The 24,188-nt window shown below is 36.7% G+C and overlaps 1 protein-coding gene across 2 annotated transcripts in view; it reads right to left on the bottom strand.

Annotated features, from left to right (window-relative positions):
* The window catches only part of FRY (FRY microtubule binding protein), a 150,085-nt gene that overhangs the window by 51,961 nt on the left and 73,936 nt on the right, over nt 1-24,188 (bottom strand). For both annotated transcript variants that reach the window (XM_063305708.1, XM_063305709.1), the window contains exons 24-36: nt 20,753-20,810; nt 19,392-19,483; nt 18,987-19,159; nt 16,323-16,483; nt 15,442-15,552; nt 14,611-14,765; nt 11,670-11,769; nt 10,187-10,358; nt 8,009-8,265; nt 7,487-7,633; nt 5,950-6,118; nt 4,834-4,924; nt 2,818-2,900 (exon numbers count right to left, since the gene is read on the bottom strand). In XM_063305708.1, coding sequence (XP_063161778.1) covers nt 2,818-2,900; nt 4,834-4,924; nt 5,950-6,118; nt 7,487-7,633; nt 8,009-8,265; nt 10,187-10,358; nt 11,670-11,769; nt 14,611-14,765; nt 15,442-15,552; nt 16,323-16,483; nt 18,987-19,159; nt 19,392-19,483; nt 20,753-20,810 — 1,769 coding nt within the window. The remainder of the gene's footprint in view (nt 1-2,817; nt 2,901-4,833; nt 4,925-5,949; nt 6,119-7,486; nt 7,634-8,008; nt 8,266-10,186; nt 10,359-11,669; nt 11,770-14,610; nt 14,766-15,441; nt 15,553-16,322; nt 16,484-18,986; nt 19,160-19,391; nt 19,484-20,752; nt 20,811-24,188) is intronic.

A 24,188-nucleotide genomic window follows, 5' to 3' on the forward strand; every position in this document is an offset into this window, starting at 1 on the left:
TAGAAAGTATTAAGCACAATGGGATCACTAATGCCATTAACAACATTGCTGTTACTAGACTACTAAATTAAGCTAATAAAAAGTGTTCCAAACCATCAAGATAATAGTGTGCATGGAACAACCAGGTTGGGTGATCAGTGTCAGGGCTAAAATATGTGCTTTGTCCAGGCACAGCCTCCCAAACACATGTATTTTGGGCAGAGACATTTTGAGATGAGAAGAGGCAGATAAAGGAAAAGCCACTGAAAGTGGTACCTGGCAGTGGCTAAGGGGAGGTAGGGAAAGAAAGGTGCTGGAAAGATCAGGGGGAGGGGCAGGCAGGCCACTTTGACAGGATGTGCTTGAATTCAAGGTAAGAGGAGGCTTAGTGGAGGTAGGAAAAAGAAGGTGCTGGAAGATAGTATGGGGCTAGAGAACAGAGAAGGATGAGGAGGACCAGGTTTACCCTACTTGCCCTGTAAGACTGCTCCAGTTTTTGTTTCAGGCAAAACTACAACCCAAAGGTCTTGGTGATCAACCCAGAACAGTTTCACCAAGCTTTCAAGCCATGAATTTTCTGTTTTGTGCACACTCCTACATTAAGTCTACTTACACTTCTAGCAATGGTGAAGGATCCAAGACTACTCTCAAACTATGGACTTGATGCTTTAGGATGAAGATTAGTTAACCGAAATGATAAACATCAACAATAACAATACTTCTGTCTTGACTGGATGGAGTTTTAGTTTATCTGCTCTCATCCTTTCCATTATCCTACCCAAGGACTGATTCAGAACATCAAATACTCACTTTTATTAGTTTTAAAAAAAGAAATGAATGTCATGAACATATTAGACAGCAACTGTGGTGTAGTGGTTAATGTATTGGACTGGAATGAGAAAGACCGGTTTCGAGGCTACCTTCAACCATGGAAGCACACAAAGCCAGTCATTCTCTCTCAACCCAACTCATCTCACTTGGTCATTGTTGTGGAAAAAAATGGGAGGAGGGAGTGCTATGTTGCTATCTTGAGCTGGGGGGTCAACCAACCAACCAACCAACTCAACCCAGCAGCCAACCAATCAATCAACCAACTGCAATCTCAGCCCATATCCTCAGAAATTGGACACTTGTCAATTCAGCTACCAACCCTAATGGGAAATGGGGTGTGTGAGTAGAGTAGACTGTTTAACCTGTCCCAAGTGCCCGATACTGGGGCAATATTAATACCAACAGGCCAAATGGCAGGCTAATACAGCAACCAGAAATCTTCTGATGGGCAAAACTTACAAGAATATATTAAGTGTGAAATACTACTTCCTTTTGTCCTTACACGACCATGTGTTACCTTCCTCTGCTAATGATCACATTAGTAAGAGTGTTCCTTTTGAGGTGTGTAAATTGATTTAATTCCTTGTATAAGATGTTCTCCAAAGTCCATAACTTCCAAAACTTTAAACTTAAAACTCCAATTCAAATTGTCGAAGGTTTTCTCTGCATCTAGGAAGATTAGAGCCACCTGGTTCTCATTATGATATTGTAGATATTCTATAATGTCCAACACCACCCTTACATTGTCATTCAGCTCTTTTTTAGGTAAGAATCCACAATGGTCTTGATGGATAAGTTCCTGTAAAATTTCCTTCATTCTTTCCGCCAGCACTGAAGCAAATATTTTATAGTTGTTATTTAGCAATGAGATTGGCCTATAGTTATTAGTAAGAGTGTTCCCATAGCTTCTGAACTTATAGGTAGAACCACCAGTAAAATAAGATAAACGCTAGGTAAGAAATCAAGCATGCCACAATCAAAGCAAAACAAAAACATTTCATTAGCACTGTAGATGTTGTAAAAGACCCTCTTCTGTTCCAGTTGCCACATTTGTTATTCTCTGCTGCTGGAAATCCTCCTTCTCCCATAAGCTGGCTAGGCTGCAGATAGCAACACCCCGTGGTGAATGTCTCTGTTAAATGGGGTGGTGCTACAATCTCTCTTCTTTTCTTGAGCGGTAACGGTGTGGCAAAATTTGAGGAATAGGGAGTCAAGGACCTTATTTGCTTCTCTGATAGCTGAACCACCTGTTTGCTGTGGTATCCTGCTGCTGACTTCATTCTATTTGACAATTTAATAGATAGGGAATCTAACGTCCCCACTACAGACCAGTCTATGCAAACTGTGCAAATCTGATGCCTTCCTTTTTATACACAGACATTTAGATAAGACAAAAAGGCATGGACTGCTAATACATGTTATTTTTGTTTGTTAATTTGCCAAATTTTAAACATAAATATTCACATAACATATATACATAAAACCCATATATAAATATATAAGTAAATAACTGTAACCAATGAATGTAAATGTAAATTCATTTGTTGTAGTTATTTACTTACAGTATATATTAAGTAAATAGCAGCAGGATACCACAGCAAACAGGTGGTTCAGCTATCAGAGAAGCAAATAAGGTCCTTGATTCCCTATTCCTCAAATTTTGCCACACCGTTACTGCTCAAGAAAAGAACAGAGATTGTAGCACCATCCCACTTACCAGAGACATTCACCACGGGGTGTTGCTATCTGCAGCCTAGCCAGCTTTATGGGAGAAGGAGGATTTCCAGCAGCAGAGGAAATGTAAATCTTAATGCATAACTGAAACTTTAACTGAGTGTTAGAAACACTTAACAAACCAACTGCAAGTAGATTTAAATAAAAGAGATTGAAGCAGATATTTAATTTTTTTTCCATTGAAATGAATGACTCAAATACTCCGTCCAGATCATGCTTGGATAATATTACACCACTCACAAAAATTAATGTTAATCAAATATCAAGACATACTTTTATCATCGTCGTAAGATCCTCCAGAGCTATTGCTGTATCTTGATTCTAGCCGGTTATGTGCTCTGATCACATTGCTAAACCTTGGAAAGGGCAAAAAAACCCAGAAAAGGCTTTTAAAAATCTTAATACGTACTCAATTCATAAAAGTATTATATATCCCCAAAATTATCCAAAGGCAGTGGGAACAATCTATGTCTTCCCACCAAAGGATTACTTCTGAGGTAAAGAAGTGCCAGTGGATGGATGAAAATGTATCCATTCTTGTTTTAACTTCATTTCTCAATTTTTCATCCTTAATCTCCATTAGGGCTATGCTCATATTAGCTTATGATTCCCCCCCTGCAAAAAAATTAGGACAAAAATCTTTTAGTATTTTTATCTAAATTTTCTGCTTTCCACAGTCAGTCCAGAAGTTTAGTTGTTTCCAAAAGGATTCTAGTCCCATGGGCCTGAAAATGTCTGAATTTCAGAAATGAAAAAAGCCTAGTTTATTAGCAGAAAACAGAGCTTCTAAAAATAGGGAATGAATATTAACAACACAAGCCTTTCTGTAAGTAATGTCTAGGTATAATACAACTGAGATATCACAGAATATCTCAGAAGAATTTTTTTTTTAATTTTAAAAACTATTTTCTAAATTTGTAAGATCCAGATTAGGCAAATTTGTGGCTTGAAAGAACAATAGCAAAAGTCTATGGTTGTCCTCGTTCTCCCATGAACCCTTCTATCCTCCTCGTGCCATAATGCTTGTCTGCACAGAATACCTGTATTTGCTCCTCCTCCTCCTCACTCAGTCCTTGCTCCGTCAGCCTGATCACAAAGTTTTCCCAGGCTTCCTTTCAGCAACTAACGTTTTTGTTTGGAGCAACTCACTCAGCTGGTGGTGGAGGGGATCACCTATTCACACTAGCTTCTCTGGTATTTCACACTCAGCCTGTCAACTGTCCCACTGAATGCTAGTGCTGTCCATAGAGGGCTCAGGGCTTACTACAATTGCTGAAGGTAGTTTGTGGGCATCAGCAGCTGAATCAATTGGAGGTTAGTGCTTCCTGCAGAACTCTCATGGTCACTGCTGTAAGCAGTAATTGCTGTTGTGAGAACTCCCCAGGTTGTCTGAGAGCAATACTAGTGTCCAGTAATGCTACTGAGCAATTGCAATGGGCTCTCTCAGAGAACATCTCACATCCAGCAATGCAATCAAGAGGTCCTGGATATTAGTGTTGCCTGCAGACTGCTCACAATGATCAGACTGTGAGCAGTCTGCAGGCAAAACTAGTATCCAATGGTGCTATCTAGAGATCTCCGCAAACTGTCTCACATGGTGCTAGCATCAAACACACAAATGAGGCCCTGTTCGATGCTAGTGCTGCCTGCACACTACTTGCAGCAATCTCTCAATCTACCACTGGATGCTAGTGCTATCTACAGACCACTTGCCTTTAGTTTTGACTAAATTACGGCAACACTAGTGACCACCAGCATGATGTAGTGGCCACTCCCCTGAGATCTTGAAGGATCTGTGTGGACTGGTGGAGCCAGCATGAGCTATGTGGTAAGAGGGGGGCAACTCCTTCCTTCATCAGGCAAATGGGTTGCTCTGAAGAAGGCCAGCTCCTGTGATGAAGACAAGGGGGGGCCTTCAGCAGGCTTACTCCCACAAGCTTACTCAGCAAGATTGGCTGAAACCACATGAAAAGAAGTAGGAGCAAATACAGGTACACTGTATAGACAATCTAACCTAAACTTTAGAAAATCTACACCCATATGCAAAAGCCTATCCAACGTTTTAAACGTGCACATATTAACCAAAAAAAGTTCCAAGCTACAAATACATGAAAACCTTTCTTTTGTGTATATTCCAAGGTCTGATCTTTAATTGTCGATCCCAGAAGAAGAAAACCACAGTTCAAGGACTGTGGTTAATGAGGGTTATCTGTACTCAAATTGGAGAACTACTAAGCATTTCTAGTCCAGAAAGAGGGAAAGAAAGAGACTGAGATTTTTATTACAAACCTCTCATCTGTCTCTTTTACAAGTCTATTCTCTTCAACATCAGGAAAACTATCCTGGCCAGCTACAACAGTGTTACTGCTTGATGTAGTTCCTGTACATGTAAAACCAAAAATATTACAGACATATTTTTAAAAATAAACAATCATGTTGAAACCAAATCCACCCAAATCCACACAACGCACAACACAACAATTGTCAAACCCGCACCACATTTCTTGGTGTCACTGAGTCATGTTACAAATAAGATTAATATCTCTGTAAGTAAAAAATATTTATATTGCAGCTTATTCCTTTGACTTTCCTTCTCTCTCACATCTCCAACTATTTGCAATTTATGAGCTGTTGAGTAGAACAACAGGTCAGAGAAAGCTTTTTTTGAGCCACATTCCTAAGTTACTTCCATATTTTGCCTCATCATATGTTGATGATGACGATATCACTTTTATGCACATATGGATAAAGCTAAAGCATTTCAGATTTCAACTCAGTCTGAACATATGTGATTAGCCATACATGAATAATTCAATTTTAAAAGTGATATTTGAACCACAACACTAAAGTATGCAACATCTGTACTGCATGAACTTTCTGGAACCCTGGAACAGGACCTGAAGGATTGGCATAAAGGCAAAATGCAGTGTGAATAAACTTAGTTGAAAGCATTTGTCTGCCATTACAGTAAGTCTGGGACTAGATCACAAGTGTAACCATCCTAAAAAAACATATAGCAGGTCTTCAACTGATAGAAACTCGCTATTTATTCTTAGAGACACCAAATCCTACAGCAAATAGAAATAAAACTACAGATATCAAATATATTCTTTGTTCTGCAGATGTTAAATGTTAGATTCAAACTTATTTAGAGTAGGCCCACTGTGATCAAGGAGATTTAACTTAGTCATGCCTACTTGATTTTAAAGGGTGTACTCTAATCTACTGTAACTGTGAGGACTGGACCTATATTTATGCCTTGATGAAATATTTCAGTCTGAGAAGCACCATGGAAGATATAAGAGAGACATTCAATGTAAAACATCCAAGTCTGTTCTGAAAGGTTCATTATTCCTTCAAATATAGTATCTCTTCCTAATAAAGATAGAAGTCTTTAATTCTTACCAGAAGCAACGACTGAAGCTTTGTTGCTGGCGGTAAAACGATAAAATGGTGGATTGTCGCAATGCTGAACTATGGGATTCACGGGATCTGTTTGCTGTAGCTCAAATAGAAGTTCTTCCATTGTTTGAATAGTATTGTTCCGACACAAATAGATGGCAACTTTTTTGATCTGAAGAAAAAGTAGCATTTAGCAGCTTCTATCTACAAGAAAGGTAATGTAAAAATGTGCACAGTAGACACATAGATGATATATTTGAAGCTATAATAATTAAAATGACCTTCCTCATATTACTGGCTGCCCAATGACAGTATAATCTGGGAATTACAGACACAACACATCTGGAGAGTACCTGGTTATGGAAGTACCACTATGCCCAGAAACCAATTGGCCTAACGTCTATACAGGGTTAGTCCCCAAACATGAAAGCAGACAAACTGGTACAGAAAGATTCTGTTATGGAGAGACAAAGGAATCACAACTAAATTGTACTCTAATACTGTCGTGCCAATTGATTGACTTCTCATTACATAAGGTAGAAATTGGTGATAGTTGTGGTCTGCAAGGGGTTGTATTTTTTTTTTAAGTTGATCTGCAAGAAATTCAGAGTGCATAGTGACTTTAATTAATGGGATGGGTCCTACATTTTTGGTTAATTTTGGAGTGGTTAGGGGAGTTCTCAAAATAAGTTCATTAGGGTTAAACAAAGATATAGGTTCCTTCAACTTGCATTTAATTCCTGGTGAGTTCATGGACACATCCATATGTTGTTGGTTTTTTTGGCAATAATACAGAAGTGGTTTCCCACTACACTCTTGCAGATATGTCCTCCCCTGTCTGGCCCCCCAACTCTGTATTTCCTGATGGTCTCCCATCTAAATACCAACCCTACTTAGCTTGCAATCAGCCAAATTCAGCTAGGTGCTATCATATTGAGCCTACTAGAGCTTTTAACTATCTACTTTACAGCTGTCAGGCTCAGCCAAGAACAACGAAGAGTCAGTCCATTCAAACTCCAGTTCTTTATTTGCTCACACCATATAGATAGAATCTTGCCAGACTAAAACTACTCTACCTAACCTAAGGGGAAATAACCTGGGAGACTCTAGGCCGGGGCTATCCTGAACCTCTTTGTTTTCCCACCATTGCCTCCTAGACTGGGCCACCTCTTATCTCCCCCACCTCCTTGGAATGTGCTCCCTCCTTCCTGAGAACCAGTAGCACCACCAAAATCCACCACATCACCTTACTCTGTTTAAACTATAGTATCATCCCAAATTGGTAATTTATGACCAATGTTGGCAATGAAATTTCTGGGGCTGTACACTAGCTAAGCTTTGGGTTCCACACTTAACAAGAAAGTAAAGGGATATTCTCTATAAAGTCCACTGAATACTTGGTATTTTTTCTTGTATACAGGGGCAAATTTATTAACTACTTCAGTTCAATAAACTATTATGATTATTTCTGATACATTATTTTGAATAGATAGTTTTGCTCCATAAGAATAATACAACTTATTTTTTTAAAATCACTTACATAAGGTAAAAGAATTGTATCACTGCTAACCCCACATAAGCTTATCAGAAACTGCAAGGTTATTCTCAGGTTGTTGCTCCATTTTTCATTATTGGCTAAAGCATTCCAAACATTCTCCATTTCTGGTCCAGGAACTTCATCTCCATACTAAATGGAAATATGAAAAATGAACTTGATCAAACTACAGTGAGCATATTGCTAAAATAAGTGAAATATAAGACTAATTGAAAAGTAATCAATCAGTTAAAGGGACAGAGGAGAGATACCATTTTATCACTGAGAATCTATTTGAATCATAAAGGTCAAGCTATAGTAAATATTGGCTGGAATAAAACTGGAGAAAAATCCTGAAAGATGTGTACTGACTGATATTTAATAATCAGACGTTTCCAATCTACCTCGCTAGAGTGTTGTGAGGATAAAAAAGAAGAGGAAGGATTATTTATGCAACTTTCAATCTTGCTTTAATATTATGGCACTGCATTTCATATTTTATAGGCCACTGAGTATTTTCTTGCTTACCTTAGCTGTCATATACATCAGATTATTAAGCACCAGTGATGTGGCTTCTGGTGAGCCCCAGCCATTTCCCTTCAGGCCACATGTAACAGTTACTTCTCCATCTTTATCCTTTATTTCATCTTCAGGGGTGCTAGGACTTGAACCTGGGAGAAGAAGTCTGCTGTCTACTAGCTCAATGTTATGAAGCCATGGCAGCAAGTAGGTGAGCATGATTTGACGCCCATTTGGATGAGTTGTTGGAAATCGTTGACTTACTTCTAAAATCAATTGAAAAAAACACTCCTAGAATCTTAGATTTAGGAGTAAGACTATGAAGCATTTAGTTCAACAATAAATTCTGTCAAATGTATTGTTTCTGATAAAATTTAAAGAAGGTGATTCTAAAATCTTTTATTATAAAGACAGAAATAACACATATTTCATTTCCAGCAACTGACAGAGAAGCAGAGCCAGTCTGGAACAGTGATCTAGGTGTTGGACTAGGAACAGGAAGATCCAGATTCTAGTCTCCTCTCAGTGGAAAGCTCATTGGGTGAATTTGAGCCAACCTCTCAGCTGAATCAACCTCACTGTTTATTTTTTTTTAATTCTGCCCATTATTAAACTTAGACTATATTCCAGCAACCAAAAACTCTCCCCACGACCTGAGTTCAATCCCAGTGGAAGCTGGATTCTCGGGTAGCCGGCTCAGGTCGACTCAGCCTTCCGTCCTTCCAAGGTCAGTAAAATGAGTACCCAGCTTGCTGGGGAAGGTGACAACTGGGGAAAGCAATGGCAAACCACCCTGCTATAGTCTGCCAAGAAAACATCGCAAAAGTGGCATTCCTCCCAAGGGTCAGACATGACTAGGTGCTTGCACAGGGGGCCTTTCACCTTTTTTTTTTCATATTTCAGGGTACAACTTCCTTGTAGTTGGATAATAAGGAGCAATGTAGCTGGGTGTCATCAACATCCTGTTGGCAACCCATTTCAACACTATAAATGATCTACCCCAGCAGCTTCATTTGGGGGTTGCACAGTGTGGTGAACAAGATGAAGCACTATACGACAACCACAGATCAACCACAGTTGTTGAAGAGCAATTCTTCTGGACATGGCTCAGTAGTAAGGACCAGAACACTGCAAAACAGTCCCCAAGACCCAGCAGACATCATGGTTGTTGATCTTACAAATATGCTAGTCTACGACCATAATAAAGATTTGATTTGATCTTACAAAGTCTGCCATTAGATCTAGGAGAACTAGCAGGACTGCACTCCCTTATCCAGTTGTTGGTGACCAAAGCAATCTCAGTACCACAGTATGTCCCAAAGTCTAACAGAACCTGACTCAATACTAAACTGTAAGCCACCCTGGAAACTCTTTTGTCAGAAGAGCAGAGTTGCTATCAACCATTCTTACTGGAGAAATAGTAAGACTAATAATCCAATAAATCAAGAGCACCAATCAGCCTTTTCAAATCCAAGATATCATCACACAATAGATCAGGACAAAACAACAATAACAACAAAAAGGAAATGGCAATAAAGAAGATCAAAAGGTAAAAAAAACCGGTTTTTTGCATTCACTAATCTAACAAGATTCTGGCTATTTCACCATAAGATACCTTGCAAAATCATGCAAAATCTTAACATTCTGGCTACTTGTAATATCCCTATTACTGTTGTTTGACTTGGAAAGGACTACAGTTTTGCCAACCCGTAATTTAAAGAAGCATCAGAGAATTCAGGGAAAAGAATAAATAAAAAATTCTAATTTAAAATTTTACTCAGCATTCAAACAAGCATATTATATCCAGCATGGTAAGGTGACATTAGCAGAGAATTTGTAAAGCCAAGAATAGTATCTAAGAATAAAAGTATTAAGGGGGAAAATATATGCTTTTAATAATTGCTCAAAGTTTCAAATTTGTATGATAATTACAATGAGATAAAATAAGGTGATAAAAATACTTAAGTAATTGTTTTTCAGTTAGTATAGGGAAATTGGAATCATATCTTTGGATGCTAATTCAGTTCCATTCTATTCTTTTTGGCATATGTAAAGGAAAAAAACAAAAGATGCAAAATCATATCCTGTAGATCTAAGAGTCGACATATATCTTCTGCTGTGCTTCATAAGAGGTTAATAGATCATCTTTCCACTACTAAAGCAAAAGACATGAATAGAAACTTGTACCTGAAAACAACGGAAGTGTCAGCTCAGGATACATTCTTGCCAGTTCGTAAGACAGATGAGCTAGTGAGACGCTGTAAAGTGGTGGCAAGGGGCCATGAGTCCCATAAAGAATACTGCCAGGTCTTCGCTCAGCTATTTTCTTGGAATAAACAAAAAGCTTTGTTTCCAAAATCTATGGGAAGATTAAAAAGAGACAGAAATGATATAGAAGATAGATGAAAGATGGAATATTAAAACGTTTTGATGGATTAATGCTGTTATCTTTCAAACTGGCAGTCTCTGTCTAGGCTTCTGTATCTGCTGCAAGAGCTAAAAGTACTCCCACATATTGGGGTTACCACTGATCTGCTCCTCCTTCCCTTCTCCTCCCATAAGGAAACTAAAAGAATAGTCAACTCAGTCACAGCAGAGATGTCAAAGTGAAAAAAAGCAGGAAAATGGCAGGAAAAAAATCCTTCCTGTTTTAATTTTGCATTTTTCTGAAAAATTGAAAAAAGTAGAAAATATTTCCTAATTATTTAGGAAAGGATATATTATTGCTTTTTATTGGGTTTTTTTTCCTGTTCTTATTTTGATGTAAGCTGCTCAGAGAATTTTGGAGTTGAGCAGCCTATAAATCTCATAAATAAAATATTAAGATAAATGCACATAACTTGCTACCGAGCCTTTGTTACCCCCAATTATTTTTTTTAATGTTTTAAAAGGAAGATTTTAATGAAATTATTGTTCAGAGACAAGCTATATAGCACAACTCTCAAATGCAAGGACAAGAATGCATTTCTTCCTCCAAGGAGCACTGACATTTATTTTCAAGAGAATGGAGGACCCAGGTCTCATCCTCACATGTCTCTAAGCCTGGCGTCAATCTGCCCTAGTAATTGTTCTGTCATGCCATTTCCTCCTTGGTCTTATTTCAAGACCACAGCTGTAGCAACTTCAACTCATCTTTAGCTGTTCCAGACCTAACGTAATTTTTGCCATGGACTCAATCTAATATACTTGTTGGATGATGTAGTTGCTGTCACAGTCAGGGGTGGAAGTGTACAGCTCTGATTGGCCATTTGAGGCTACTGAAGGCATGCACCCTCCTCTCTAGTTGCTCTATGGCCATTTGGGCATGAATTGCAGGAGACACTGGTTATATGATTTCTGCAGAGACATCTGCTTTCTAATGTCTGATTGCACTTTTCATAGTGCTTGCGGGTCTTAAGCAGAGTCCTTAGACACATGAGTTTAGTGCTGTTTTAAAAGCACACTAGAAGTGGGTTTAAAGAACAGAAAGCGTGACTGGTGGTGGTTTTCCCATTAGCAGATAACACTTGGGAAAAGAAATGAAGCCAGGAAAATCCACAAGTTGTTTTCCTCTACTTGTTCTGCATTAAAACAGCAAATATGTAATTTACTGTTGGATGTAAAGCAAACTATATCGTTGTTTACTTTTCCATATAGCTTATAAGATTTTAAAAAAATATTTCATACATGCCTGCATGAGTTGCATGGAAATTTCATAAATCTCTCTGCTGGTGTCAGATGCTTTAAACAAGACTAGATTTAAAAGGGTCACAATATCAAAAGGGTAGTTCCTGAAATAACAAACAAAAGTGATTATTTGAGATTTTTAAGTTTAAATGAACATTCTCAATTGCTTTCCACAAAAAATATACTCAAGGCAACAAGAACAATAACCTAACAGTGACAGAAAACAATGAATCATATCATATCACATAATGAGAATAAATTCTACCTCTTTTTCAAAAGGCAATTCTATAAGGCAAATAATTCCCAGCTATAGGGAAATAATATATTTACCAATGCATATATTAGAGATTTCCAAACAGTCTTGGTTCATGGCACCCTTAGTGTTGCAGTGATTTTTTATGGCTCCTCTGTGAGTTCATTGCGGCATCCTGAAGTGCCATGGCCCAGAGTTTGGGAACCTTGGGCATATACTGCACCTAAATTACTAATATTGCTATTTATAATGACACATCTTCTGTGCTTGAGTCAGGATCTTTAGAATATACATAACTATTTGTTTTCTTCCAACATTAGCTTAAAGCAAAGCAATCAAGTCACTTATTTTAACAAGTAATTGATAGATTAGGTACCCAACAACAGGCATTCCATTTTTATTTTTTCTCAGCCTAAGCAAGCTGGTGCAGAACAAACAGAAACACAAAGAATGCTAAAACCCCTGCAGACAGATTTGAAGATAAATATGGGAAAATGCTTTCTTTTCACAAACTCCATTGCAATAATATTTAGATTTTGGTTGGTTCTTGTGATTACTGACATTGAGAATTTATTTTTAAAGTGTTTATATAAGAACAAAAATATTCCATTAGAAACATTTGACATTTCCATTGGAAACTTTAAGGAGCTAGATAAGTTTGTGGAACAAAAGAAATCATAAATCCAGGTTCCTCAAAAATTATTTTATTTGGATAAAATTATTTCTCTGTTCTTGAGTGGATGTCACTATACCATATGCCAACTGGGTCAGTGCAAACAGCAGTGAACTTGCAAGGTAGTCTCTAGATTAGATATCCTGATCTGCACACAGTGCCAACATGAGTAAGTTCGGAGTGAAATTCAGCTTTGGTTGCCTTTCTTGCTCAGTAGCCCAAATATGCCCAATTGGCCAGTAATTCTCCTTACCATTAGGAGGGAATCTGCATATGGCATGGGAACGACTAAGGTAGATAAATGTAGGGTACATCTTCTCTTACTGAGCATTATTATTATAGCACAATAACATTGTTATTGTGTTGTAAACTGCCCAGAGTCCCCCCTTGGGGGAGATGGGCTGTGACAGAAATTTGAAAAACAAACAAACAAACAAGCCTTATTGATCAATGGAGGCATTCACTGGAGGTCAACTGACAATTCATGCATTCCAACATTGTGAACCAATCTCTGCCCCTTATGTGACACTGCAATGAGAGTACAAAAGGGTGGATATTGTGTTGTCACATCACAATTCACATCATTCTGGCATCTTTAGCTTTAGGAATGGATGCCTAGGTTAACTAAAGCCATGATGGGCACTGGAGATCAACAGCTATGGAACCATCTAGTGAAAACTATACCATATGGATGACTATAACCTGGAAGGTAAAAGGAGTAATGATAAAGTGAATAGGCTTGAATTACGGCATGTTTGCATGAATATGGTGTCGAATTTATTGCTTAATGCAGTATACAATGTAAATAAAGCATGTGTGAAAACAAATGGAATAACAAGCATTGTTCTAACGTTAAGTAGGGAGTAATACAAGAATGTGTGATAGCCCCTTGGTTGTTTAACACATTTATGGGATAAATATATAAGGAAAGCTTGAAGTTATATTAGAGGTGTTATCAATGTATGTGTATTTTTGTATGCAGATGATGCCATGTTGTTGCCTTATAATCTGAATGATTTGCAAATAATATTGGATAGAATATATAATGCAACAAGGATTTGAAACTTAATGTATAAAAACAAGCTAATTGTGCTTGATAATTTTAAGTTATAAATTGTGAAAAATTAAAAGTGATTATATGAATTTATATATCTTGACAGAATGCTTACTAAAGATGGGAAATGGATGGAGACATTTTAAGATGTGCAAGTGCTAGCACAGAAGTTACAGGTTACATGTATGGTCTGTTGCATGGAACAAACATTTGCTGAAAACTGGATGGGTACAAGAGTGTTATTCTGCCAGCTTCATTATATGGAAGTTAGAGTTTGGTACATCAGGAAATTTGAGAATGAGTTGAATGCACTGGGAACTGGCTATTAAAGTATTGTGTGTGTGTGTGTTAAAATAAGAGATAAGATCAATAATAAGTGGTGCTAAATGAATGTGAACAGAATACAAAAGTGAGTGACCAGTATGAAAGAAATATACTGAGGTGATATGGTCACAGCGATCAAACAAGGATTAAAGTACAAAACAAATATATGAAGTACAGTATGAAGTACAGTAGGAGTGAAGGAGTCGAGAGGAAGGGGAAGACTGATAAAATCATGGTTGGATGGTTGGATGGAGTTGGTGAGGTTCTGAAGAAGAGAGAGGTGAGAAGCTTAAAGAGGAAAAGACGATTTACAAAGTGGTGTATGGAAGTGGTGGAAACAAGGATAGGAAAGTAAACAGAGGTATATAGTGAATGGTGGTGTTAACTAGTTTTAGCTAAATTATCTTTTCATTATCTCTTGACTTTTATTTCTTACTTCTTTTCTGTTGCTTACCCTAAAAGGGACTATTCTGATAGGCAGGCATGCATGCATGCAAGCAAGCATATCTATTCCTATCAAAACATGAACATATAGTTTAAGTCTACCCTTTTCAAAAGCTCTAGGGTAATTTTTTTTTCCTTTTACACTGATACTGATTCACTTGCAGGAACCATTGTTTTGCTTTGCTTATTGTTGATACCTGCTTCCACACACAGTTGCAATGGCTTTGAAGCATCCTGAAGCAAGTTGATAGGACCCAGTATAACATCGGTCTATAGCCCAATTAAAGAGGTTGATTTGGTCAGGATTCAACTCCAACAACAAGACAACAACTTCACAGCCAAGCTGATGAACCTGCACACACAGAAAATGGTAAGGTGTTTTAAAGCAACAGTAACAGTGTTTTATATCAATAATTGACCATAAAGAATAGACAAAAGCTCATCACGATCTATATTCTGTTTTGTGTGTTTGCCAGACTTCGTGTGCTTACAAATATGACATTAAGAGGCAAGATTGGGTAAGTGAGAGACAACGCATGACCTCTGCTTGTCCATTCTGTAGGACCTCCATTATGTGCCACTGAAATTTGGTTGGAGGTCATCATTTTAAGAGTCTTATGATTTCTTTAAAACATTGTTTCCCTTTAATTTTTTGCAACTTTGTGACTATTTGTTTAGATTGCTGCCTCTTCCCTTCCCACTTTCCCTAGTCTTTTTTAATTTTGCACCATCCCTATCCACCCCTTCAGTGCCATTCATTTTTTTTTTTTTAAAAAGCAAACTCTGGAGAACCACAGAGATAACCTTGGAAAAGGTATGAGGCAGTTAGCAAAACATGAATAATCCCAGGGAAAGGACAGTGTGAGTGTGGCCCTATGATAAAAAACAAATTACACTCCTTGTACCACAGTTCAGAGACTAAACAGATTCCACTGGGGTCACAATAAATTCAGCCACAGAGTAGACCAGGTGCAACAAAAATCACATTCAATACATTTAAAAGTAAGAAACATTGCTGAGTTACTCACCCGTAAATCTTGGCAAGCTAGAATATTATCAAGCCATTTATAAAGATAGCCATCAGGGGAAAGGCCCACATTGTCAAACACAGGGCCACAGCACAGCACAGCTGACATGGCCTAATTAAAACAAGAAGAGGTTGTGATATTGTTTATTGCAAGGTATTACCTGTTCCAAATTCTAAATAAAAGGCAACAAATCAAGCAAGGTAGTAACAAAGATTATAAAATGGTGTTGGTAATACTACTATAGAATCATGTACACACCATCCTGTCAGTTATGCATGCATAATGTCCCAAAGATACAACGGCCCAATCATACCCGTCATTGCCTTCCTGACTAGTAGAGAATGGATAGTGATGCCATTCTTGCAAGTACTCTTCTGGTGCAAGGCTTCCTGAGATACCCAGTACTTCCTGAACAAAGCATGCAGAAACTCTGTATTTCCCAAATTGTTCATATTGTATGCTTGGGTGCTGCCAGAACCACCAGTCAGGAGAGCTGACTTAGTGGATGACTCGGTTACACTGGAATAAGTGTATTCTGGGATGAAGTTAGTGCAATTCTTGAATGACTAGGTAGTTCTGGGTTTATTTAATACTCCAGGAACACTTTTTGGTGTTCTCTCCCCATTTTAACTCCTTCCCCCCTGATCTAGTTAAGTATGAATAAATACAATCAATTTTGTAATTCCAAGTTAACCTTAATTGAAATATTAAAAATGATTCATCCAAGATTCAGAAAAAGAACAGACCACAAAGATACCCCAAGTAATCTGTTATTTCGGAAAATTATGTCAAATTTAACTTGTCTACTTCTTTTCACTTCTAAATTTAAAATAATTTAATTAGCTAACGATTTATATGCAATGGAAAGAATCATGATGTACCTTTAAAGCACAATACTGGTATCTTGTAATCTGATGATTTCTATCACTATAACGATCCAGTGGTGTAAACATAATACTGAAAGGTCCAGCCCATTGACTAAACAAGATGAAGAGGTGGTGCCTCAAGCTTTGCTGAGGGAAAAGAAATCTCCTATGATGAACTGAATGAATAAAAAATAAAACAAAATAATCTGTATTGATTAATTAGTCAAAGAAAACTCAAACATAAATCTGATGCAAAACAGTGCAGCTCAGGAATGATTCCTAAAACATACTAATAACATTCGGCAACTATATATTTACTGGAAAGGAAATGACCTCAAATCTAAGATTATCCCATGTAAAAATAAAGAATTTTCTGTCTATGACTATAGTCACCGTTATTAAGACAACCCTCTCTTTTAAAGCTAAATTATTTAGCAAAAAAAGCAATTTATTTTTAGGTAAATAAGTATACACAATCCATACAATACACTTTGTAGTGTGAGAGAGAGAGATTTGCTCAGAAACAAAGATGAATCTCTTGGATTCTTAATAAGGAAGACTACATGGCTAACCCATTTGTAGCAGATTAACCCTAACCCCAATGAAATAATTTGTTTTATTCATCAGGCAGTCACACAAATTCATTTATCATTTCAAGGCATTACAATATGGTAGAATTTGAGAACCATTGAGATAATGCATCCGAAGAGTTCTGAATCTCTTGAAAGTCTCATACAAATTCTAAATATTATTGAATGGCTGTATTTACATCATAGGTACCCTGCAATTCTGAGATGCAAAAGCTGTGTGGATGGGACCTACGCACTTTACATATTACACATGTAAGTCCTTTATCCCAAACTGAAATGCTGCATGCAGATGCCAAGCAGAGTGAAAAGATGCATTCTAAGATGTTTACTAGGTTATCCAAATCCCTTAATGTTCAGTTTTATAACAGGGCTAGACTATTCTAAATGTTATGCTGAATCTAAAAAAATCCAAGAGCTATTTTAATCTCTCTTGCTTGCTCCTATCCTCACTTGCTTGCTCCTATCCTCTCCCCCATATATATACACACACACACACACACACACATACATACACACATACATACACACATATATATATATATAGTGTGTGTGTGTATATATAATTTTGTAATGAATGAATGCAGAAAATCCTTTGTTAATACTAAGAAAATTCCATGTATTGAAGCCTATCCAGCATTTGGCACAACTGGATTTAATGCTTTGAAAGCAAGAGACTGACCTAATGGAAATTTTCAGAAAACACAGAAGTCTTCAGATTGCCCCTGATTAAGCTACAGGCCTCTAGTCTGACTCAAGAAATGAAATATACTCAGCCTTCAAACAAATCTTTCAAAATACAAGACACATAACCATATGTAAATTAAGCTTCTGTTATAAGGAAAATTAATGACCACTCTACTTTATAGTTGTAGAGATGGAGATGAAAGCTAAAAGTTCCTTGGCTGTTCCTACAATACCCAGTTGGCAGCCACAAACATTAATGAGTTTGGACCACAAAAACACAAACTTCATATTAAAAATTTCCTATACAAATTAGAAATCATTATGAAACCTATGAATAGGCATCAAATGATAACTCATGTTAGGTAGTCAGTGCATCCACAACACTGATATGTACACATATATACTAAGCGTATATGACAATGTTTTTAAGCCAGAAATTTGTGAAGTAGACTTTTAAGTTCATTCACTGAAAAAGGACAGAACTTAAAAGCAAATAATATGACCCATGTAGCCCAGAGACCATGCTGACTTACAATAGTGATCCTTATAGTCCACAACATAATTAGGATTAGAACAATACAACAAATAATTTGACAGATAAGAGGGTTTCATATAATTGCATGTGGTCCACCTTTACTTCACTGATCACTTGCTCTTTATTTTCTGCATTTTTTCCTTATTCCATTTAATAGTAAGCATTAGGACACTTTAAGATGTATGATTTAAAATGGCATATGTTTTCATGGACTCCTGTCAACTCTGTCCAGATATTGGACTCAATATGGGAAATCCATATTAAAGTCCTAATTTGGCACAGAGCTCACTGGGTGATTTGGGACTGGTTACTTTCTCTCAGCCCAACCAACTTCATAGGGTTGTGTTTTGGATCCCTATGTACACTCTGTCCAGCTCCCAGAGGAAAGACAGGATAGAAATACAATAAATTAATACTAAATAATTAAATCATTTATCTCAAATAGTAAGCAAGATATAGACATACACAGAGGAAGGGTTGTCACTGGAGGTCGAATACAAATGAAATGAACAAAATACTGACAGTGATAATTACACAGTGACCAACTCATGAACCATACTATTGATAATAAATAAGGAATTCAGGATAACACATCATGCATCAGATATAATTCATGAAATTAATGCCATAATAAATTTGAAAGCCATTACTTTTGCTGTAAGTTCTAACACGATTACACCTCTAGAAAATGTTCCATTTAGGTTTATATAAATTGTGCTTCTACTTAACGCCTTCTTTCCCTTCTTCCAACAATTATATGGAGCATTTTCTTCTACACCCAACAATCCTTGTCATGCTTTTGTCAACTACTAAACTCTCTTTTCAAATCTTTGTGTTTCTGTAATTTATATAATTATTGCATCACCATACCTGGCACACACTGAATCAAGTTAGCAAGCATTGCACTAAAATGGGCTCTCATGTCCTTGAGAATTTCAACTTCTTTATCATTTTCAGCTTCCAACAACATGCGAGTTAGGTCAACGTATTCTAAGAACAAAGCTCCCAGTGCTAAGGTATCTCGCTCCAAGGCACCATTTGTACTGCAACAAAGGAAAACAGGATGGGTTAAGGAATCATCTAGAGTAAACCACAAGTGTGCATGATAGACTACAATTTATAACAGTCAAAACTGTTATCAAGAATTAAAAAGGAAAACATCTAGCAGCTGGATAGGAAAAAGCTATTTTAACAATGATTCAAGAAATGACTGTGATCAAACAAATAATTGGCACTATCACAGGGCTTTCTTCTGTTTGAAAAGCAGTATCCTACCTATCACTTATCACACCAGCATCAGCAAGTAATTCAAAAATTCGCAACAGCTGTAATCGCAACAGATCTCGGCGCTCACGACGTTTCTTATTCTGTATTGCAGAAAAATAGGGCAGTATTAGTTACATCTACTCCATGCATGTTGGTCTTAAAAATAAAACCTGAGTAGCTGTTCAGAATCAGTTTTAAAGATATGCTGGCAATTTTCAAATGGTCTGAACTTTTTAACACTGAAGATATCAATTAATTTCTGGAAAAAATATTTGAAAGAAATAATATTTGCTTTCTTTGCACTGGTAGTCCTAACTGTATTTTATAAATATACAGATCATCTTTTTGATGGATAATTAATATATTTATTATTTGGTTTGAGACTACATGGATTAACCTCCTTGCTTAACTACAGCAAGACAGACAGGAAAAGAAAAACTTAAGCAAAAACAAAAAACCTTGAAAGCTTCATTTAGGTTCTGTAGGACCTCCTATAAAACTGTCTGGCTACTAAAAAAAACTGTGCTGAAGGATTTACACATGAGGAAATAAAAGCCTCAGCTATGAACCAACAGAGAAAGAGAAAGTAGCACCTACATGTAAAGGAGGCTGTTGCCTTGAAATGGGCCTTTCAGTATTTGAGGCTGTTTTTAGATGCCAGCATCTGGATTATTTGCCAACACCTAAGCCATTCCAAAGGGCCAGCTGATGTCTTCTCAGGTGCTCTGTAGCACCTGATGCTCACTGTGGTTTATATCCCCCTGCTATATTTGCCAAGGTTTTGCCTGCTTTGTCAGTTACCATACTTGGTCCTTTTTTACTGCTGCTGTCAGCACTCCTTCAGCATCTTTCTTTTCCCTTTCTCTTTCTGACTTCTTCTATGCGCCACACATAGTGTTATAGCTAAACCTTTTATAAAGAGCTGGTTCGTCTTCATCCCTGGGGAGGGATGAAGAGACAGGAGAGAGATGTGGGCATTCCAACAGCTGCATGTCTTCCTCCCAAACACAATTGCTATTGTCAAACAACTGGAAATCAGACATCCATGAGAGTTAAGAGATCTCCCAAGAGTGTCTGATCACCACCACCTTCCAAATTTCAAATCAGTAAAATTTTTCATAGGTAATATTCCTTTCTTCTTTGTAGCAATGCTTTAATTGTGACAATTTAAATGCTCTGTGTTGTAATTATTATCCTTTTTATTGATTACTACCACACACAGCTTTTAGATGTCTTAGAAATAGGAAATTTTATAAAAAATCAATAAATTGTCAAATATTTATAATTTGTCCAAAATGGATGAATTAATTAATTTTAGCTCCTATTATGTGCTGTCTGTTAAATATTTACAGTTTAATTATATCACCAACCTCTGGTCTTCTCTCTAATGCTTCCTTCATTAGAGGGTGAAGTTCTTCCACTAATTCCCTAGATTAAAAACAAAATATTTTTCAAATAAAGTTCTTTGTAAATTAAATAATCTGCAGTTTTAATATATATGAGAGTTTATGCATCTTCCCCAAATGTATGTTTAATTTTTTGGTGAATAAATGGCCAGAACAGACAGTGAATTCTTGAATACATCCACAAAAACAGATCAATCACCATCTGATGGTAAATGTACTGAAGACACATCAAATTTTAATAATTTTAATAAAATTTTTAATTTTATTAAAAATTACAATTATAATGGTAAATAGTAATTCAAACTAAAAGAAAAGAAAAAGAAAAAATAGAAGGTGCAGAAAAGAAAGAAAAAATAGAAAAAATAAAAAGAGAAATAGAAAAGAAAAAAAAAACTAAAAATATAGTAATGAAAAAGAAAAGAAAAATATAAAGAAGTGACTTCCTCCTTCATTACAAGTACAAACAATTTTAGTAACTTATCACCTTCTATTAAAATACAACAAATGATACCTACTTCCCATATACCATCTCTTATCTATAAACAAATCCATAAAGCCTCATCATTTCAGTCCTGATAACAGCAAAAGTCCATTAAGACAAAAAGTCCAAAAGACCAGAGATAACAACATATCTATTTTAACCTTGTTCAAATAAACCAGCTTTATATTCCTTCCTTTTACTTCTAACAATCTTAATCTTTAGTCCATTCCAATAATGTTGTAGAACGTGATTTCTTTTCATTTCTTCTTTATCCCTTCTCACAAGATTCTTCAAAGCTTTAACAACTCTCTTTTGTAAATCCAATATAGGAAAATTATCCAGGTCAGTCTCTTGGTTTGTGTTTGTATATCCTTTTTAATTATTAAGACATCAGCCAGTTTCTTTTGTATGTCCAGTGTAACATCTCTTTCCATGTCATTCTTCTAGCTTATCATTTTTAATTCCACTTTCAACTCAGTCTTGATCTTGTCAAGTAGAACTTGTTCCTATTCCATAACATCTTTTAAACACAGTCTATTTATACAGGCAGACACTCTTAAATTTAACTTCTGGGTCCATTGTTCAAAAATATCCTTCAATATGTCCAATGTTAAAATATTTTGGTTCATTCTGTAATTGTAAGTCGAGTTTGAGTGTTCATCTACTTTAATTGTAATCTTTAGTTCTCTCTAGCGTCCAATTTTTAAAGCGTTATCTTATGTTTTTTTCTAAAAAATTTTAAAACAAAAGCATTTTCCCATGGGAAAGATTCTTTATAATTAATTCCAAAAAAATATTTCAAATTTATCTGGACCCTTAGTCCATTTCTAACTTTCTAAAATCAAAGTTTTATTCACCATTTTGCTGTCTTTCCAAAAACATTTTTTTAAGCTCTTAAACTTGTAGTTAAAACTTCTTTTGCCAAGGATTGAAGGAAACTCACCCGGTGTTGTAAAACCTATTGATCCGAAGGTTCCTAATAGCTGAAAAGCAGTTAACAGACAATTTCTGAAAGTGATTAGAATGGGAAGTATGCAAACTTAGTGTCCTTTCAAAGCACCAATTGCGGTTTGAGCAAGGTGGCTATTCCCTCATCTTCCAGAGCTCTAATCCTTCTGGAGAGCACTATCTTGCGGTCTCCTTGCAAGGAGCAACTGTCTAGAGCACTTGTGGGTGATCTCAAGTGCTCTCCTTGTCCAGAGAGGAATTATCGAACAGCCGGTCTACTCACCAGCTCTTCATTTCACTGTGGTCGTCAGCTCTGCTTTTCGCAGAGCCATCTTCTGTCTGCCATTTCTCCCCTCAAAGTCCTAGGCTTCTGATATATCGACGATTAAGTCTAACCACATCATCTCTGTTCACAGAGAATGGTAGTTCCAAAAGAACTTGGACAAAGATTGTACTCTATATGCAAGACTCAGTACATGGCTTGATATCCAGACACCCCTAATACATTTGGGCAGAAGCCATTTTTGTGCTAAAGATGATCTGATGGCAATATTAAAGGATTCACTGTCACTGACTGCAGAAATGGAAGTAGAGTGTTCTAGCCCAAACCAAACCTTTTGAATGTAACCCCACCCTGACATTACTCAACAGTTACAGAGCCAGCGGTGACATTTGAGAAAGCAGACCTAGTCTGCTGCCCAGGACTTGCACACCCAAGCCACGCTCAGGGAGAAACAGCAGCAACAGTGGCTCACAACACTCTTTCAGGGCAAAGCAGCACCAGAAGTTTTCTAAGGCTACCAAATTCAGATAGCCAGTAGATGGCAGCAAAGAGTGACAGATTTCCATATCTCTTTACTGTCATCTCACGGTCACCATAATCACCCACAGCCTACTTCTAACTGCTATTCCACCCATAAATGACTATGGATGCATGCCAGCCCTGCAACAAACTAGGAGCAGTTAAAAAAAAAAAGTGACAGACCAGCTAGGGCTGTTTGTGCCTGCAGGCCCCATGGCAGCTACCATTCCTGCCCTCACTGTAATTACACCAAAGACTGGTTTACTCTAATACCACAGTGCTTAAACTTCAGATACTATAGGCTGATATCATTACTGAATAATGACTACAAGTTGTTTACAAAGATGCAGGCTGATAGACTGAAAATAATTTTGCAACTTATTCATGAGGATCAATGTAGGTTTTTACCTAAAAGACAGTTAAAGGACAATCTTAGAAATGTGTTGGACATTTTGGAATATCTGAAGCAATGTGATGAAATGATGATTAGACAGGATAGATCATAGAAAAAAGAGAATCATGCTGTAACCTTAGAGAAAGAAGTAAATTTATAATTGTACTTGTAACTGCAGTAAAGGAGATTGTAAGCCACTTCTTTGCATATTTTTTCGTTTTGTTTTTCTTTTCTTTTCTTGCACTTTTAGCTTTCTCTTTGATTATTTTCTTTTTCTTTTTTCTTCCTTACTTTGTTAGTTTGTATGAGGTTTTATCTTCCTTTTTAAAAGTTTTAATACAATTATTTTTTAAAAAAGTTAAGTTTCAGATCTGAAACTTTCAGATATGTTCTTTTTCAAGCAGAGCACTAAAATGTTTTAAAGGACCACAATTATACAGAACACTGTGTATTAAAAAGCCCCTTCACATGCAGATTAAAGTTTGCATGTGGACACTAAGATTTCTGTTCTCCGTAAAATGACTCAAACAGGCTGTTTATTTTAACAGTGGGCTATCCAACAGCAATGAACACTTTTAGGAAAATTACAGAATCCCCCTCCCCTCTTCTGGTCCAAATGGAGTTTTTTTTTTTTTTTGCAGCCTACCAACAATATGAAGAGTATCCTATTTCAAGTGTCCCCCAACTATAGTCAGAAATATTAAATACTATTTGAAGCTACTGTAAAAATATAATAAATGTCAAAACAGCTAAGAAAAAAATAAAATATTAATTA

This window comes from Candoia aspera, chromosome 5 (assembly GCF_035149785.1).
Source record: "Candoia aspera isolate rCanAsp1 chromosome 5, rCanAsp1.hap2, whole genome shotgun sequence".
Lineage (NCBI taxonomy): Eukaryota > Metazoa > Chordata > Lepidosauria > Squamata > Boidae > Candoia > Candoia aspera.